This window comes from Furipterus horrens, unplaced genomic scaffold (genome assembly GCF_987537825.1).
Source record: "Furipterus horrens unplaced genomic scaffold, mFurHor1.1.pri manual_scaffold_2, whole genome shotgun sequence".
Taxonomy (NCBI): domain Eukaryota; kingdom Metazoa; phylum Chordata; class Mammalia; order Chiroptera; family Furipteridae; genus Furipterus; species Furipterus horrens.
The window spans coordinates 72,010,672-72,030,209 of NW_028327172.1; the positions used below are offsets into that span (position 1 = coordinate 72,010,672).

Genomic DNA, 19,538 nt, shown 5'->3' on the forward strand with positions numbered 1-19,538 from the left:
TGGTGTTAGCCAGGTTGATAGAATCTCAGATATGGCATCCGCTTGCCAGCCTGTGGGTCTGTAGGGGAGGGCTCAGAAAAGGTATAATGGCCTTTGCTCACATTCATTTCTGTCTTGTAGAAAGCTGTTCCCCTGCTCTTGCTTTGATGCCAGACACTTCAGTTCCTCTCCATATGCCACTGGTGCCTTTAAAGCTGCTACCTTGGTGCTGGAGCTCAGAGGGAGTGAATCTGAGTATGTCCATGTGTGGGTTCTTTAAAAGTAACTGCTTGGGACTCCAGAAGTTTCTTCTACTGACTCAATCCCTGCTGATTTTTGCAACTAGAAGTTATAGGGACTTATCTTTCTGGCACTATAACTCTGGGCTGGACAAGCTGGTATGGGGCTAGGACTCCCTGCTCCCAAGATATCCCTCCCTAATTTTTATCCACCACACATGGGTGGGGGACCAACCAGTTCTGCATTCCATGTTTCTGTCCCTCCTGCCATCTGGATGGATGTGGTTTCTTTAATTCAGTAGTTGTCAGTCTTCCATTCAACTCAATTTCTGATGGTTCCGAGTGATGGTTGTTCTGTTGTTTAGTTGTAATTTTGACGTGGTTGAGCAAGGAGGCGAGCCGTGTTTATTTACGCCTCCATCTTGACCGTAAATGATACAAATCATGTTTAGTTAAAAGCAAGGCATGGTGAAAGATTAGACTACAAGCTTTAAAATTTTGTGAAACACTACCCTCCAATATATTTATCTAAAAGTGCTTTTCTTTCTCAAATAGTTTAATACGACCTCCTTGCATTAGCCATTGATATGTAAATGTAACATGTATTTTTGAATATTTTTATGTCTAACAAATATACATGTAGCTTTCACTATTTGACTTTGCTGAGCTGTGTTGTGAGAAAAAAAAGAATATTTCATGTTGCACTTGCTAAATTGAATGGCTATGTGCTTTAAAGCTCTCTGTTGGTGCACTCACAGCGCCCTTGCATCTCAGCAACTCTTTTCCATGCTGGCTTTTACACAGTAATAATTTATTCAGAACACTTGAAATGCTGTTTCTGTTAAAACCAGGCCACTGGAGAACACCAAAATCAGAAAAGGCATTAAAACAAATTTAATGAAGCTTTCAATAAACGAGAATGGCAGGGCCCAAGGCTTTGCAGCAGGAACGCTAGTCCACACTGCTTGTTAAGATAATCTCCTGCCGAGCATTTTACCTCTTAGGCTGCTTTCTGTGTCCCTGACTGCCTTGTTTTTGTTAGGCACTTTTAACACATTCTGTACTGCTCGGCAAAGAGAAAAGGGGGGGCAATCCAAACACTAAAACACTTTTAAAAATAATAAAAGGCAGAATAACTGTCTTTTTGTTTAAATAACAACACCTGGTTACCTTCATCTAAGGCTTTCAAAGTTATTTCCAACACACAAGGGACAGGAAATATGTTCTGAACCTAACGGGAGCTTGATCCAGACTGATGAGTAACCTACACAGGAAGCCCCTCTGTAGTATCTTTAGGGCCTGCCTTTCTGTTACAATGAGAACGCTGCAGACATGGTGTCATGATTTGACCCATGAAGAAATGAGTCCAGTGTAGGGAAGCACTTCATAAATGGTTTATTCTGTATTAGAAAATATATTATTACACCCAAATCAAGATTAGACGCCTTTAGACAGGTTTTCAGTTACGGTGGCCATTTAACATGGGCATAGTCACCAGAGAACTGCCCGTGACCGTCTAAATTACCTCTTCCATCCTCCCTCATTGCTTCCTCTGCCCCCCACCACAGCACCCCCACCACCAGTGCTTTATGGGGGTAGCAGCTAGTCTTCCCTTATTTCCTTCTTTAACCACTTGAAGAGGGTCTATTAATTTAGCATTTTTGAGTGGCTGCTGTTTCTTGCATCAGGTTGGGATATATCCCAAAACACACAGGGCTGAAGTGGTGAAAGCAGAAGAGAGCTGTAACTACAGCCACAAGAATGTTGAAAAGGCATATTTTTAAAGTATGTCCCTTGGATTTATGGATTTATGTACCTGAAAACTGGACATGCTTGTTACAATGATGAGCCTGGCATTGCCCCTCCCCAACAGGACCATTTCTGAATCTGAACAAAAATGTCAGACTCAGCCATTTATAAATCCATAAAAACATACTTTTTAGGCATGTGAACTGGGGAGAAGTATTAATATTATTACAAAAACTAACAATTTTGTTAATAATAATGGCTAAAATTTATGGAACTGCTATATTTGTTTCACATGAATATATATTTTTTCTCCTATAATCCTAACAAAAACCTTTAATTATTATCCCTATTTGTCAGATGGGAAACTGAGGGTTACAAAGGTTAGGTTAATTTCCCAAGAATGTAAATATTATTTTATATGGAAACAGTATTTTCATGCTAAGTAGGTTAAGCTTCTGAGCAAAAAGTTGTATTGAAGTTGGGCCTGGACCTAGTAATTCACCATTTCTCAGCACCATGGAATATGGATAAATCTGATATCAAGTAATTTTGGCAAATATTATACACCATTCTCCTCCTTGAAAACTCACAGTGTGTATTAGCATATTGATGATTTAGAGATCCTGTAGGAAAGGAACTTTTTCATTTCACTGAGCATTTTCCAAGTTTAGAAAAACAGTGAAAGCCTCCAGAGAAACTTTGACTCCATAAGTATTTTATTAAGGTAGAATAAATTAGTCTAATTTTATGGTTATGTTGATTTCGATTTGGACTAAGACATTTTCAAGAGCATGGGGATAATGTGGGTAGCACATGATTTCCCATATGCTTCTCTTCACTCAGAGAAAACCGTTCTTACAATCCATTCTGTCCCCATGAATAACCAGTGCTTTTTTTTGCTAAAGCTGGTATTGATATAAAGTATACTGAGGCTAAATCAAAAGTGATCACGAAATTCCTACATTTTATATTTTGTTCGTGTATGTAAGATTACAATCCTATGACATAAAAAGTAAGATTATATATTTGTATACTTTGTACACCATATTAGCTACTGTCTGAAGTGATTAAAATTTACTGTAACACTACCCATTTCACTGGTATATTTTGAAAGCTATTAACAGCACAGAATTTCATGGAAAACAATGTATATATACTACTGTATTATCACCATAAAATACAATTTAAACTGAAAAGAAAATGTGTAAGGTTATAATTTGAACTGTTTAAAAGTTAATTTCAATTAAGTGTTTATACATTTATATCCTTATGTAATGGAGTCAACATACCTATATTCATTTTTTTCCATTTTTATTTTGTTTTGGTAGGCATACTGTCCTGGTTCTTCGTAGGTATTGTGATTATGCCATGCTGATCTTCCATTAGCATGAAGTGTTGCAAGGTCCTTTCGGAGCCTTTCATTTTCATACTCCAATTTTTTCACAGATGTGGACCTTGAATGTTCCCTGTTAGTGTAGTCCATACACTGGAGAATAAAATAAACCATCACTGAACATTTGTTCCTCATAAGTGATGCATATTTCCTGTGCGTTTGGACTCATCTGAGTCAAGTGGCGTGGCTCTGTTTTGTGTACCTCCTCAGTGCTGTTTTCCCACCCTCACCCCCTCAGGACACCCATACTCAGTGACAGCTGCCGCGGAACATACTGCAATAAAAGCGATGCATACACTACCACCCATGTTCCAGTACAGAAAAAAAAACCACTGATGCCCAGCATTCTCTGTATCTAGAAGTAGTTGGCTAGATTTAAGAGTTTTTGGGTTTAAACAGCATGCCTTCTAGTGTTGATTAGTAACAGAATGAGAATTGACAGATTTCAATTTGAAATATTTTTTTCTGATTAAAATAATATACCATTATAGAAAATTCTACATTGATCCTCACTGTTGATGATGTGACAAATTATATACTAAATCCATATATTCTGGGCCATTCTAAACCAATGATCTAACAGTTGAGATTGTGCCAGTACCATACAGTTTTGGTAAACATATCTACATGACAAATTTTTAATTGGTATGGGCCACCCAATTTTAATATATCTTCAGAAGAGAATAAGAAATGTGTTTAAAGCACAAAATGAGAGGCTTAGAGCAAGAAGGAAAGATTTCTGATGCTTTTTGTGTTAAATGCTATAAGAAGTTTCCTAGGGGGAGTCTCAACTTTTCTCCTCACAAAGTTAAAAAACATATATTCTCACACAAAAATGCTTTAAGTGTCTCTCTACATAGTTCTTTGTAGTCCTATGATCTGAATATCTATGTATTGTGTAGTTGCTGACAACACTAGTGCTCTACTGTCAGAAGGGTAATATATGTATTTTAGCACAAAAAAGCATACTGGGTATGAAATATCTTTTTGAAGATCCAAATTTCTATGTTTAAAAGCCTGTAGGACTATAGGTGAGTATGGCCTAGAATGTTCATTTTGAAGTTTCTAAACTTAAGGCTTTCAGTGCCATTTAATGGCATTACATCTTAGGTATTAAAATTCAATACATAGAACACATTAAAAACATTTACTTATTTATTTTTTGTTTCAAAGGATAAGTCTTCGTACTGCATTTTTTGTTCACTGCTTACTGTATTATAGAAGTTTATAACTCTTTAGAAAGCTCTCACTTTTGAGTGAAAGGAAACATTCCAGGAGGGAAAACTTCCCCAAATTAATACAGAAAAGGTTATGTGCTTATATGTCTGACTACAATGCCCTTTGGAAAAGGAGGAACATTGAAGGTATTTCTCTGCTTGTTAAGCCCTTGCCTGTAGTATGTCTCAACAGTTGCTCATTTGAGATACACCAGTGCAGAAAGAGGAGTAATCTGAGTCTGCTTTCAGAGAGAAAAGATTGTTTGTTCTAAAATTACATTTGTGATGCATATAAAGGAGGCAGTCTTATAAAATTTTGCCCTTCTTAGGAAAATATTCATATGAGCCGATCTGGCTGGAAAAGGTCATGGGTTCATAATTTTACTCCTAAAAGGATATCTACTGTTCAAAATGTATAATTTTTGATTGTCTGCTGCTCAATTACATTTTATTAAAGCTTTTTCTTATAAAATTAGATTTTATCTGTGACTCTTTTTGGCCCAGTGTTAAAGTAATTAAGAATAATAGTAATGATTTACTTAAAAGCCTATACTTTTCTAAATCTACTATAATTAAATAAGTGTTGTGAGCATGACCTGAAAAAATTACACGGCTAATACATTTACATAATTTATATTTATAAGCATATTCCATTTTTCTTGACAACAAGGTTTTTTTAGTTCATTTCATGTTTTTTAAAAATACTTCTCAAGAAATTTCAGGTATATATCCTTTGCTAGATGGTTATCACATGAAAATAGACATTGATTAAATTTTACCTCTGTATTTCTGATGAGTTATTTTATAAGCCTGTTATCTCAATTTCTTTTCTTTTTCTTTAAAATTTTAAGGTTTCATAGTTTGAATCCACTTCTTTATTCTTGAAATGGCAAAACCTCTGGTGCCTATTTACCTGGACACACTAGCATTAGGCCAGTTGAAATAATGAAGTGTCTGAATAACAGTATTTTGTATGTAATTTACTCTTTTAAATTCATGTATATTCAACAATAATTTCTACAGGGCTGGCTTTAATCATGCCTTATGGTTAGTATGCTGATTTTCAGTGTGTAAATGGATGTTTTAGATACTTATGAGGGTACTAATTTTTTATGCTATTATTTTGTTTAGCAAACTTTATGGATAGTGAAAGGCAAATTAGTCTTAAAAATTAGCATAAATTCTAAGTTATAATTAAATCTGATTTTATGACACTTTCTTTAAATGAAAGAAAATTTAATAAATAGAAATACAGGTCTAAGTGAATGTGAAATTACACAAATTATCATGATAGACTGGATTCTTCATTAGCTACCCAGGAGCAGAATAAAGCTAAACCTTTCACTTTCTCCATCAGTTAAATTTTTGCACAAACCCCAGGAAAATATATTTTCCAGAGCCAAGCACTTCTTACTAGCACTGTTACTATTGTAAGACTCTCCCTGAGACCTGAAGAAAATTTACATACCAGGTGATCAGTCCCATTAGTGCCTCCTTTGGAGGACAATGGGAGCTGCCCTAGCGCCCCCATGCCATGGATGATTCTGTGTGCAGGGTTGCAGTGGCCGCCACTGGTTGGTGCCTTATGAACATTGTCTTTCCCTAAGTATCAGTCAGCAGAGAGCTCCACAGTTAGTCAAGCAGAAAAGTTATTAAAGCTCTAGCTATTTAGAAATAACCTACCTTAATATCAGTGACTTCACTTGTCTAGAAAGGAAAAAATATATAGTTATTTTAATATTATTTAAATACCACATATTTTAGAAGACCTAAAAACAATGATGTAAATTTTTTTTTCTTGTCTCAGGTAAACTTTTAGCACCAATGATTTAATTTTAGTTATCCAATTATTTCAGAAGGAAGTAACTAATTATCTAACTATGTAATTAATTTAACACATAACAGGTAGGAATTTTCTTCATTAAATCTTTAAACTGAGTCCTAAATAAGTGATATAATAGATTGTAAATTCTTAAAGAGCAAAGAATTATACTAAAGTCTTTTAAAAATTAAAAAAATAATTTATTTATTTGTTTGTTTGTTTATTTATTTTTAGAAAAGGGGAATGGAGAAAGAGAGGGAAACAAACATCACTGTGTAGTTGCCTCTCACTCGCGCCCCCAACTGGGGACCTGACATGCAACCTAGTCACGTGCCCTGACTGAGAATCGAACCAGCGACGCTTGGCTCGCAGGCCGATGCTCAATCCACTGAGCCACAGCAGCCAGGGCATTTTAAATTTAATAAATGTGAGATTTTTCTCTTTGGGGAGTGCCTTGACTATTTCAATGATCAAAGTCAATTCTAAATCTTCATATAAAAAAATAGAGAGCAGTTATACAGTAAACTTTTTATATGAATTATAATCATACATAAAATATATATGACTAAATACTATTTTAATAAGTATCACACTGAGGGCCATACATCAATGGTATTCCATGTTATGATATCCAATTAACCAATCTTTAAACAAATATATATTGTATATATATGTGTTAAGTGCTACAGAGGTTATCAAGTATGAAAAAGAGATCTTCCTTTCATGAAAATACAATAGAAAACTGAGTAGATTAAATTAACATGCATGAAAAAAAGTGATTATATAAAATATAACTGTGTGTTAAATTATGCTGCACCAAATAGGAGCTCAAATGCTTTCTAATCAATAATGGCAACAATTATTTGGACTGAGATCATGCAGGAAGTGAGATAAAACAGGCTTTGCTGATCTCTTTAATGATATTAATAATTGTTTCCATGGTAACTTATTCATACCTCTTAGACTACAGGTGAGATTCATAAATTTGCAACTATTTATTGAGCTCTACTCTATACCAAACCCTGTATGGAGAAAAAGTATAAAATATAATCACTTCTATAGAAGTCTATGACTGATGAGACAAAAATATATATACTTATATAAAAATTAAAAAATAAAAGAAGATAATTCAAAACTTAGTGCTAAAATTTTATGACTAAGAGTGCTAAAGAAAGTCAAAGAAAGGAGAAATAACTGGGGACTAGAATAGTTGGAGAAAAATTCATGGAGGAGATAAAATTTAATCTAGGTTTATAAATCCAAAAACCAATACTTGTAAATACTAATAAAATAAATAATCCCCTTGTGTATCGGACTTAAAAAAGGAGAATGAGACCTAAACTATACAATCTTAGGAATGAGAAAGGAAGATAAATACAGAATATAGAACAGATGAAAAGAATTGTTAGGTTTTTACTGCCTTTAATAATAAGGTGTTTCCTTATTATTGGAAATGGATAAAGATTTCCTAGAAAAATACAAATTACAAGGGGGGAAAAAACCCTAAGGAGGGAAATTTGAACATACTGAGGTAATGGAAAGGTTAATTGAAGATTTACTTCATTAAAACTTCATTGTCCAGGGGGTTTCACAGCTAAATTCTTTCTAACCTTTAAAGAACTAATATTTCCCATATTATTTGAACATTTTTAGTTCCTATTCATAAAAATAGAAAGCTCCTAATTTATATTATAAAGCCAGCATAACGTTAAAACAAGTAGAAAGAGAGAGAACTACATATAAATCTCATTTATACGTGCAGATTTTAATTTCTAAATAAAATATTATCACATAGAATCCAGTAATATACCAAAATTGTTAGAGTATGGCTGTTATGGGTTGAATTTTGCTCCCACCCCCCCCCCCAAATATGTAACATCCTAATTCCTAGTACCTCAGAATGTGATGACCTTATTTGGAAGTAGGATCTTTACAGAGAGAGAGAGAGAGAGAGAGAGAGAGATGTATTCAAGTGAAAATGATGTCATTAGTGTAAGCAGTGCCAAAGGTTGCTGACAAGTCACCAGAAGGTGTAGCAAGGCAAGGATAAATCCTCCCCTACAGGTTTCAGAAGAAGCGTGGCCCTGTTGGCACCTCTGGACTTCTAGCTCCCAGAACTGCACAATAAATTGGTTGTTCAAAGTCACCCAGTTTGTGGTACTTTGTCACGGCAGCCCTAGCTACTGAACACAATGACCAAGAACAATTAGTCCAGGAATTCAAAGGTGGATGAATAGTAGAAAATATCTACCAGCCAGTCTATTACATACCAACAAAGTAAAGAACAAAGAACAAAACCCACATGATGTCACATATACTAAAAAGACATTTAATAAAAACCAGCAGCAAATCTTAACTCTAAGTAAATTAGGGATATAAAGCTATAAGAGGGGTGGGAGAGGGGGACTGGATGAAAGAAAGTGAAGAGATTAGCCAAAGAACATATATGCATAACCCATAGACAGAGACAATAGTGTGGCGATGGCCTGAGGGAAGGGGAGGGTAGCTGGGAGGTAGGCAAAGGGGGAAAAAATGGGGACATTAATAATAGTGTCAACAATACAAATAAAAAAGAAAGATTTAATAAAGACCATAAATCAAGAACAAATATCCTAAACAGCAAAGCACTAAAACAATTCCATCTAAAATCATGAATTAGATAAATTAGTCAGTAATCTCTATTATTTAATATTCTCTTGAAATATGACAGAAATAACTGATATGAACAATAGAAAAGAGATCAAACTTTTTGTTGGTAAACAAGTTTATATCTCAAAAAACTGAAGCATCTAAAGTAAAATGCCTACTAGAACTAACAGATAATTTGGCTTTTTTTTCAATATCAACAGTAAGTTCTTACATATGGAAACAAGAAAATGTTCCACTTACAAAATGACAAGAATTATAAAATACTCGGGAATAAATTAAAAATAAAGGCACAGAATCTATACAAAGAAAATTGCAAAATCTCATTGAAGAGCATAAAATAAGAAATGAAGAAATGGAAAATCATGTCATACTTTTGGATGGGAAAATATACTATCATAAAAATAACAGTTCTTTCAAAATTAATATATAAACTTAATTCCAAACAGAATCCAAAAGAAAATTACCAGGAGAAACTAGATAAATTGAGCTTCACATTGATATAAAAATTTAAATTGGGTTCCTGTTTTCTATCACATGCAAATATCACAATTCAAATGGATTAAAAACTTAGATGAAAAATGTAAAAATTTAAGAGAAACACTAAAAATTATACATACTGTCTAGGCTTTGGAAAAACCTTGTTATTCAAGAAAGGAAATCCAGAAGCTATAAACAAAAAGATATACATGTTTGACAAATAAGAGCTGAAAACTTTTTGTATGGCAAAAGAATTTGTAAATAAAATTACAAACAATAAATTTAGAAAAGTCCTGTTATAAATTGACAAGGAAAAGACAGCCCAACAGAAGAATGAGCAAAGACTAAAACTAATTCATAGTACATTGCCAAATAAATATTAAAAAATGTGTACACTGTAGTCAGGGAAATGCAAATTAAAGTACTATTAAGAAATCACTTTATACATATCAGACTGACAAAATTTTTAAAGAGCTATAATATATACTGCTGGTAAGGATGGAAGAAAAATGTAGAACTATAATTTGAAAACAAATGTTTTAAAATTAAAATATAGTCTTTGAACCAGCAGTTCCATTCTTATGGAGTTATTCTAAGATATACGTATAAGTATGTTTTTTGACAGTATTGTTTATTTGTGTAAAAACCTAGAAACAAAGTTAAATTAATTATGAATTAATTAATTCTGAAAAATAGTTGAATAAATTCTGATACATTCACATCACGGGATATTATTAAGCCATTATACAGAACAACATAGTCCTAAACCAGTTGACTTACAATGATTTGTAAAACATATTGTTGAGTGAACAAAAACAAGACACAGAAGAGTGTGTATGTAGAATGAGATCCATTTTTTCAAAAAAGTTAAAAGCCTTAGCCATATATGACTACCTACATATATATGTATGTATGTGTATATATGTATATGTATATATATTCACATGCATATATGAATTCATATAAATGAAAAAGTACAAATTGATACATACTGAATAATTAACATGTATTATCTGGTAGATGGGGTATGAGGTGGCATAGAGAAATAGCAGAAGGAGAAAGGGAGAAGCAAGAAAAGGCTGCATTAAAATCACAAGTATGTAAGTTATGATTCACTATTAAAAATTATATTTATTTTATATATGTATTTTTTCCTAAGAAATTAGAAACAATCAAAAGATGTTTTTCTACTGACTTGTAGAGATATTTATGATATATAGTCAAAAGGCAGTTAATAATGTATAGTATACATTTATTTCTATAAAGGAAAACTTGACCCATCCCCTGTATATGTGTGCATGAGCCAAGAAAATATGATAGAATGCTACACTGGGTAGCTCAGGAATCCAAATTAGGACTGGAGATAGAAATAGGGATAATTAGCTTTTTCTTTACACATCTTTATTTGTTTTATTTCTTGAAAAAACAAAAAATGAACAAAGCTAAATGCCTACAGAGTGAAGCAGGCTCAGTGGGGGTTGTAAAAATGCAGAATAAACACCTAAAAATATTTTTAAAAATAATACAAAACCATTTTATGAAAGAAAAAATAACACTCATGGGAGCAGGATCCAATTTATTTTTTTGGGTGTCCCGTGTTCAGAAACAGAAGTCCTAGGTGCCACGAAGATTTTATGTAACAGATGGGGAAACCACACATACTTTACTTTTTATCCATCCATAGGATTCCAATCACAGGCCCAGAGAAGAGGGCAAAGTGCTTCGAAAATGCTTCTACTCTTTGATGCTATAATATGGACTATTATGAGAACAAGAACATACTATTACAGAAATATAGTGGGGTGAGGGGAGGAGGTAGAAGAGGGTATAGGGGGATAAATGGTAATGGAAAATAAAATTAAATTAAAAAGAAATACAATATCATGGTTTAAGAAAGGACCAGGGAGAATGCCCAATCCAACTTCCTCATTTCATAGCTGAGGAAACTGAAGCCAGGTCAAGCAATTGCCTTACTCATCTCTTATCCTCTCCATATCCCAAGTAGTAGAAAAATTATTTTACTTCAGAATTTTCATTCAGAGCAAATAAATGGTAAACTAATAAGAACAATGTTTCATTAGTTCAATAAATAAGTGTTATCCTAGTTACATATAAAAACCAGCCCTCAACTGTGATATTAAACAGTTGAAGTGAAAGGCACAGAGCCTGTTTAATTGCCTTGTGTAAGCCTGTAGAGTCACTGGTTAAAACCACAAGGTAAATTCTCGATATTTCTCCTACTCACCCTTTTTATTCAACCAACATTCACTGAACACTTTCTACACCCCTGATGCCGTGAGGTGCAGGTGACACAAACATTAGTAAGACATGGCCCTTGCTCACCATTCAGTGGGGAAGTGAGAAGTTGCAAAACAAGTCAGAGCAAAACACAAACCAAGTGTGGATGGAACAATGCATTCTCACTGGAGTGTCAGGGGCAGCTTCCTGGAGGGGAAGGGTGACCCTTGAGTCACACCATGTAGGATGTAGGATTTCAGAGGCAACAGCAAGAGCAACAGCAAGGAAATAGCATGTTTGAGGAAATGATCAGAATTGAGCCCAATCCAAGAAAAGAACAAGGGGGAAAACCAGAAATTTAAATGTTTTAGCCTGAAGATAAAAGTAAATTCAATCCATGTATAAGATAATTTCCACCCCATAGAAGTGCTTGGTAAATGTCTGAGTAAATCCCAACCAATTAAGTAATCTGTTCAATTTACTGAATGATTTCAGCATATTACCATGTACTGTCCAGGGTCTAAATCTCCCATCATTCCTTTTAAGTGCGCGTTTTCAGTTCTGACAACTTTGTATCTCATATCTGAGACCTGAAAGGAGATGAGCAGGTAAAAGTGAATGTAAAATTCATCATAAAAGCTCATAATTCTATTACAATTATTTTTATTTTGTTAGTATAAATATTTTCTCAACCAAACTTTTTCTCTCACTTCTATTTTCTATTGTATGCAAACTATACCAGAAAAATCACAATTTTAAAAACATGTTTGAATAACACTATCCATTAAATTTCTTTATTACCTATTTCATTTTGACAATATGCAAATATGACTTTCATGTTTAATTTTGTTCTGACATTTCTGCCAAATTTCCTTTTTTTGTGTATGTGACTACTTCATTTTGTCTCCTAATTTATTTTTCCCCTGATTTCTTCTACTTGACAGTACTTAGAGAACACAATATCTACCCTTTTATTTATCTAGGGCTCATTTCTATATAAAACTTTTCTTAAAAACGCTTACTTTAGTAAATTACAAAATCTGTTCTCCTAGAAAAAACCTAAAAATATATAAGAATATGATGGTGAAAATAAAAATTCATAATTCAACTACCCAGGTTATTTAATAAATGTAAAATAACCTTTCCTATACAGGTACAACCAATGCCACTATCCCTTCTATGCTGTTTTCCTGTGTGTTGTACAAATTAGTCAGTTTAAGACTTATAATTGGGCAAAGGTCAAAACTTTTCTTGTTTTTATAATACATAGATTTAAATGGCCATGTTATTTCTGAAGTGACACTCAAATGCCTTGAAAGTTATTGAATGGTGCTTTCAAATCCTCTAGATTTGGGGTAAGAGAAGATAAATCCTAATGCTTTGAATAGCAGGTCATCATCAATAAGGGATTGAAGGAATTTCAAAATAAATAGGAAGGAAGGGAGGGATCTAAGAAGGGTAAAAGGGAGGACTTAGGACTTACTTGAAGTATTTTATCAGTAGAATGTTATAAATGCTGTTTTCCCCCCATGAACCATGCTGTGCATTGAGTCAATGTTTAGTAAATATGAACCGTTTTTTATGTTTCAACATCCATTTTTTAAAACCCCAAAATAAACATATAAAATGGGGGAAGAAAGAATGGAATAGAGGCTTTTTAGAAAAGTAAAAATGCTAATAGAAGGAAACTACAGAAAACAAATTCAGAAAGAAATCTTTAACTAGAGCATAATGTAGGAGGTGATCAAAACTATGGGTCACAAGAAAGTTTTAGGGTGAGAGTTAATGAAATTATGTTGCCCTGTCACTTGTTTTCCTGGTTCTTTTTTGGATGACACTGTGCATTATCTCACAAAGGTTCTATGTAACTCCACAAAACATTTCTGTGATGCTAGATTCCGAGACAACACCGAGAAAGGCAGTGCTTTTATTGATCAATAATGAAGGCTACTGTCTGCACTGAGCAAGAGAGTGACCTGGGCAGAGGCTGTCCTGCCTGCTTCCATACCTGTTGTTTTGCTAACATTTTTTCTTTTATTTCTAATTCCATTTTTAACTGTCTCTCCAAAAGGGCAGCTCTCCTCATGATTGTTGCTATGGTGATCTCCTTCTGATGGAGCTCTTCTGTGAGGCCAGAGATTTCACTCCTCATTCTTTCCTGCTCAGAGCTGTGGTCCTCTTCCTCCTGATACAGATGGCTTCTTATCTGCAGCAGATATTTTCCAGAAGATATTAACAAATTCTTTTATTTATAAAGTGGTTTAAAGCTTTTATTGGTCACGTTCAGTCTTCTTATCCTATTTTAGAACTTAGGCAGGCCCCATCTACCCTCCTTTGGTGATCAATACTAAATTAAACAGATACTTAAAATAATGGTTCATTTACTCTTTTTTCTTGCACAAAGATTTTATTTTATACCGGTGTCCCCATTTTCTCCCACTTTGCCTACCTTCACACAGACCCCACACTCATCTCCTTCTGGCCCAATTCATTTACTTTTTCCCCTCCAATTTCAAATTTTCATTTCTCACTTCTATAATATTTTTATTGTGCATAAATAATCACCTACTACTGACTCTAATAGCTACTTTGACAGGAAGGTGAAGAAAGTATTGTAACGGGGTGCAGAGCATATCCCCCACAACCCTTGATTGGGGTGGATGGGCGGTAGTGGATGATACACTGTTTGAGATACATTGCATAGCAATGACAAGTTAATAGCTGTGCCTTCCTGAAGGGAAGTGGGTTGCAGCCCAGGGTGAATTGTGTACGTGACTAAAAATGTTCAGGGGCTCCTGACATAGCTGAGAGTGAGGGGAACTCATATAGCACCTGCACGAGAGGCAGGGGGCAGATGCCCACCCTGGATGTCCGTCACTGGGAACTTTTACCCTGACTAAAGATAGCAGCCAAAAGAAGGTAAAAGATACAGGGAACTGGCAAAACTGGAAGACACTAACACATCTTAGGAGGGACCAGATATGAGGTTACAGGAAATTCTTGGCCAATCATTTAAATGAGGGTGGGATGAAAGAGAAAACAAAAACAAAAACCCACATCATCTGGAGGAAGGGAGAGGACTTAAAGCCAGAAGTCTAGTGAGTGCCCAGAGTTGGCGGTGCAGTGGGGGACCAGCCCAGCCCCCAGATTTGAGTTTGCCTGGAGAAGACTGCGGCAGAGCTAATGGAGCTGTGGGGACCTGCCTGGCCATCCTGATTCTTGGGGGATGCTTGGAGCTGAACTGTGACTGGGACTGCTGAGTTGCAGGCTTCTGCTTTTCTGAAAGATGATACCTCTGATAGGCGTATTCTGAAATGGGCCTGGTTTGACAAAGGGAGGCAGGACTATGTGTTTTTGGGGTGTTTTTAAAGGGAGTGGGACTAAATGGCAGAAATCTCCCATTATTCTAAATTTGTATAACCTGTAAATAAACAACCCCTTTCCTTTTTCACCACTCTTGCACTGGGAGCCATGCTTCTTGTCAGTGGGCAACTAAACCCCACAGCTGTTCCAGAACAGCACTGGTGGGGTTCTGAAATAGTATTCAATGATTTTCCTCCAGCTTTATTGACATATGCATGTAATTGGCATACAAAAAAACTGCACAGAATGTACAAGTTCTGTGACTTTAGACCTACACTTGTGCTATTACCACAATCAAGACGATAATCACATCCATTACCTCCAAAAGTTTCCCCGTGTCCCTTTGTTGTTTAATGTGTGTGTGTGTGGTTAGAACAGTTAATATGAGAACTAACCCTCTTAAATTTTAAAGTGCACAACCCCTTTCTGTTAACTATAGGCACAGTGTTGTGCAGCAGATTCTGGAACTTACTCATGTTGTTTGACTTGATTCTATATCCATTGAATAAGCACTCCAGAGTGGTATGGTGGAGAAGCACTACACCCACAACCCAGAGCAAGCATGTTTTAGGGGCAAAATTGGTTTAGAGAGGGTAAATGACTTTATCAAAGTCATAAAGCTATTAACTGGCAGAGCTAGGACTAGAACCTAGGACTCTCAGCTTTAAATTCAGTGCTTTTTTTTTCTTTTGACTAAATTGTGCTGTACTTTTTGAGACTAAATACTAGTTTTTTTCAGAATCATGTTATAATCAATTTCAAATTTAATGTGTCCATGAAAACATATAACCTCCTCTCCATAGCCTATGGAGTCTCATCTTAACCTCAGCCCAGCATTCCCTGTTAGAAACCTGTGGACCACCTTGGACTCCTCCCTACCCTCATCCTCCCAAATCCAATTGGATGGCAGATTCTGTGTCTTCTGTTTCAATCTCTCTTAAATCTCACTTCTACTCTCCATTCCTACTCCTACTATCTTAGTTTAGCCTCTTAGCATCTTTTGTAAAATCATTCACTGTCTCTGATTTTGAGGTTTGGAGATAAATTACACAATCACTGATCTAAAAACAAAAGTCATAATTCATTGGAGGAAATAGAAAAATTAACAGTTACAAGACTGTGTGGCAATCGATGTCAGCGGTATGTAGTGGAGAGGTACCTAATCCAGCCTGGGAATGCCAGACCAAATATTGAAGAATAAGTGAAAGCCAATGGAAAATAGAGATGGAGAAGGGCTCCTAGGCAAGGAATGCAGCCAAGGCATAGGGGCGAATGCCACTCAGTGAACCAAAAGGAGTTTGGAGTGGCTGGGACTTAGCATGTTGTGAGAAATAAGGCTGGAAAGTTACTTAGAGGCCATCTGCAAAGAGAAACATATAAATTTACCCAGGACACCTAACTTTTAAAATGGACTTTTTTTTTTTTTCATTTGAGGATATATCTCAAAAATAATAAGGGCATCCTCTCTTTCTTTTTTGAACATAACCAGAGTATTATGCCGTTATAATATCTTAAAAATATTAACATTGATTCCTCACTTCCATCAAATAGCCAGGAAGTATTAAAATTTAAAATTCTATCAGAATAAAAATTTCAAAGTTTACTTGAATTAAGATCTAATTATGAGCCATGCATTGCAACTGGGTTGTATCTTTTTAAAGCACCTCTCTTTTATGTATTCGTGTGTGTTCTAAGTACTCTTCATACATCATCTTCATTTAATCCCCACACATCTCTCTGTTTTGCCGATTAGAAAATTGAGTTCACATAACTGCTCATAGTCAATTCCTGGTGACAGGCAGTCAGATTCCAGGAATTACACATTGTGCTATACAGCCTTTGTGAGCAGAGCCCTAAAAGATGGTTCACACATTGGGAATAGCTAGAGTGGGCTCACCTGACATGGAAATTACGCATGTCCAGTAGGAAAACTCAATCCACCTTCAGGTGATATACTACCTCATCTGACTGTATTCTTATTACTAACACTTTTAGAATTTCAGAGTTGGACGTGACATTACAAATCACATGGTCTAACCCCAACAGTTAATAGATAGAAAAAAATAAAGACAGAGCAGGGAACTGATTGAGTCTAAGTTATCCAGTTCCTAATAGCAAGAGAGGAGACTAGGAAAATGAGGTACAAATATCCTCACCCTGAGTACAATATTATAAGTCTCCTTTCATATCCAATCTTCTCTATCCAGTTTTTTTTCTTCTAATCTGATGAAACAGCTGGCTTGCTCTGTAGTTGGTTTCAGGTTGAATTTTGCTGTTTGTATCCCTGAGGTATAATTTACATGTTTTCTTAAAATAGAACTTATAAAATGTTAGAAAAGAAATATGCTATTGTGAAAATGGAGTAAACTCTTTGTTATTTTCACAACATTTAGTTATTAAGACAATATGCTATATATTGCAAGACTTCCTTCTAAATGAGATTAATTTGCCTGGCTGCAAATGACTTGTGGCTTCATTAAAAATGTCAGTTTTATCACAAATAAATGGCTTAAAATAATTCTATGTTGAAAAAAGAAGATACCTAATACATGGCTCTTGTTGGTTTTATTACAAGAATGAAAATGCTCTTCACAAACACTTCCTGGAAGATATCGCTATTTATACACAATTCATTTGTTACCTTTTTCTGCACAGCAATGCATTATCTACAGGTCTTTAAGAGCATATAAAGAGATTTGTGCCTTGTAGTCTCTCCTTTCATATAAAAACTGTGCAAAATGAGTATATTCTTGGGATTACTCAAAGTTTTATTACTCTTTCTAAATCTATGATGTTAACACGTTGTGTACTGGGGAATTTAAATGCCTTTTAGATACGATGAGAATTCTCACCACTCGTAAGCAATGTGTTAAGAACAGTGTAACTACATTTTAGGTGACTTTAATAAACATTTTATCATAATGCATTAACTAGTGACACCAGTAAAGAACAGTGTTTTAAAGTTATATTTTTAACTATCATTAAAATTAGTTTATGAGATTATGTGAAAAATATGAGGAAAACATTCATTAATTCACATCACCTTTTCTATACTTAATAGTTGCCTGACAGTGAACTCTTTGGGAGTCAGGATTTATCTTTCATATAATCGTATTTCCTACAGAAATAAGCAAAGAGATCCAAGATGGCAGAGGGGTAAATGGAAGCTACACTAACCTCCTCCCAGGACCAAGCTGGAATTACAATTTACCTGTGGAGAAATCATCTGGAATAACCAACAGAACACTAACTGGAGAGAAGCTTTATAACCACGGACAGACAGAAAAGGCCACTTTCTCACAATGTGACTGGTAGGAAGTACAGAGACATGAAAGGGCTGGCTGGGCTCCCACGGGTGGCAGCTGAAGGGACTGAGTAAATCTCAGCAGTCAGGGGTTCCCCCTGAGAAGGGCAGGGTCTAAACCCCCAACTGGGCTCCCCAGCCTACAGCAACAGAACAGAAAGTAAGATAGCATCCAGCTTTAAAAAGTGAAAAGCTGCAGCATTGTTTTATTTTATTTTTTTGCTGGCCAGAAAGATACAGCTGGAGACAAATAACTCTTAAAGGGAACAATATGAAAATATTTTGGCACCTACTTACCCTGGGCTCAGGCACAGGGAAGGCAGAGAGGATAAAAGACGCTTAAGGAGAGTTTGGGGCAATGGCTTTGAGGCGAACTGAGTGAGCAGCTGACAGGGTCCCAGTGCAAACTCATTCCCTATACTGCAGGCAGACCACTCCCCTCTAAGAGGTGTCAGCCTGAGGAGAAGCAAGAGCCCCACCTACAGGAATTAATCTGCCCCACCCTTGGTGCTTAAACCTGACAGCTGATCACAGACTGAACAGATTAACAACTAAAGGACACAAACAAAGGAAGTAGATCTCTGTAGTCTCCAACAGGCTGCCTAGGCCCAGACTGGTACACGATCTGACACACCCAGGGGCAGATCCAGGAACTGCAGATCAATCTAGGAAGCAGCAACAAATAAGAAGAGTCACAAAAATGGGAAGACAGAGAAACAATCCCCTATCGAAAGGAAAGGAGGAATCCCCAGAAAGAGTGTTAAATGAAATAGAGGAAATCAAACTATCAGATATGGAATTCAAAACATGGATTATGGAGAAGCTCAATGAGATCAGCGAGCTTAAAGAAAACTACAAAGAACTCCAGGGAAACTACAAGAAATATACTGAGAATTACACCAGCATGAAAAAGGACATATAAGCTATCAATAAGAGCCAGGAGGAAATAAAACATACAAGTTCTGAATTAAAGAACACTGTAAAAGGAATTAAAAGCAGGCTAGAGGAAGCAGAAGATTGGATCAGAGAGTTGGAGGACAACATAGAAAAAGAATTCCCAGACAGTGCAACAAAAAGAAAAAAAAAAACTGAAAAAGAATGAAGAGGT

The 19,538-nt window shown here is 35.4% G+C and overlaps 1 protein-coding gene across 1 annotated transcript in view; it reads right to left on the minus strand.

Annotated features, from left to right (window-relative positions):
- The window catches only part of DEUP1 (deuterosome assembly protein 1), a 106,141-nt gene that overhangs the window by 15,305 nt on the left and 71,298 nt on the right, over nucleotides 1-19,538 (minus strand). The window contains exons 8-11 of the mRNA XM_090267852.1: nucleotides 13,772-13,969; nucleotides 12,267-12,353; nucleotides 6,261-6,284; nucleotides 3,257-3,453 (exon numbers count right to left, since the gene is read on the minus strand). Coding sequence (XP_090123978.1) covers nucleotides 3,257-3,453; nucleotides 6,261-6,284; nucleotides 12,267-12,353; nucleotides 13,772-13,969 — 506 coding nt within the window. The remainder of the gene's footprint in view (nucleotides 1-3,256; nucleotides 3,454-6,260; nucleotides 6,285-12,266; nucleotides 12,354-13,771; nucleotides 13,970-19,538) is intronic.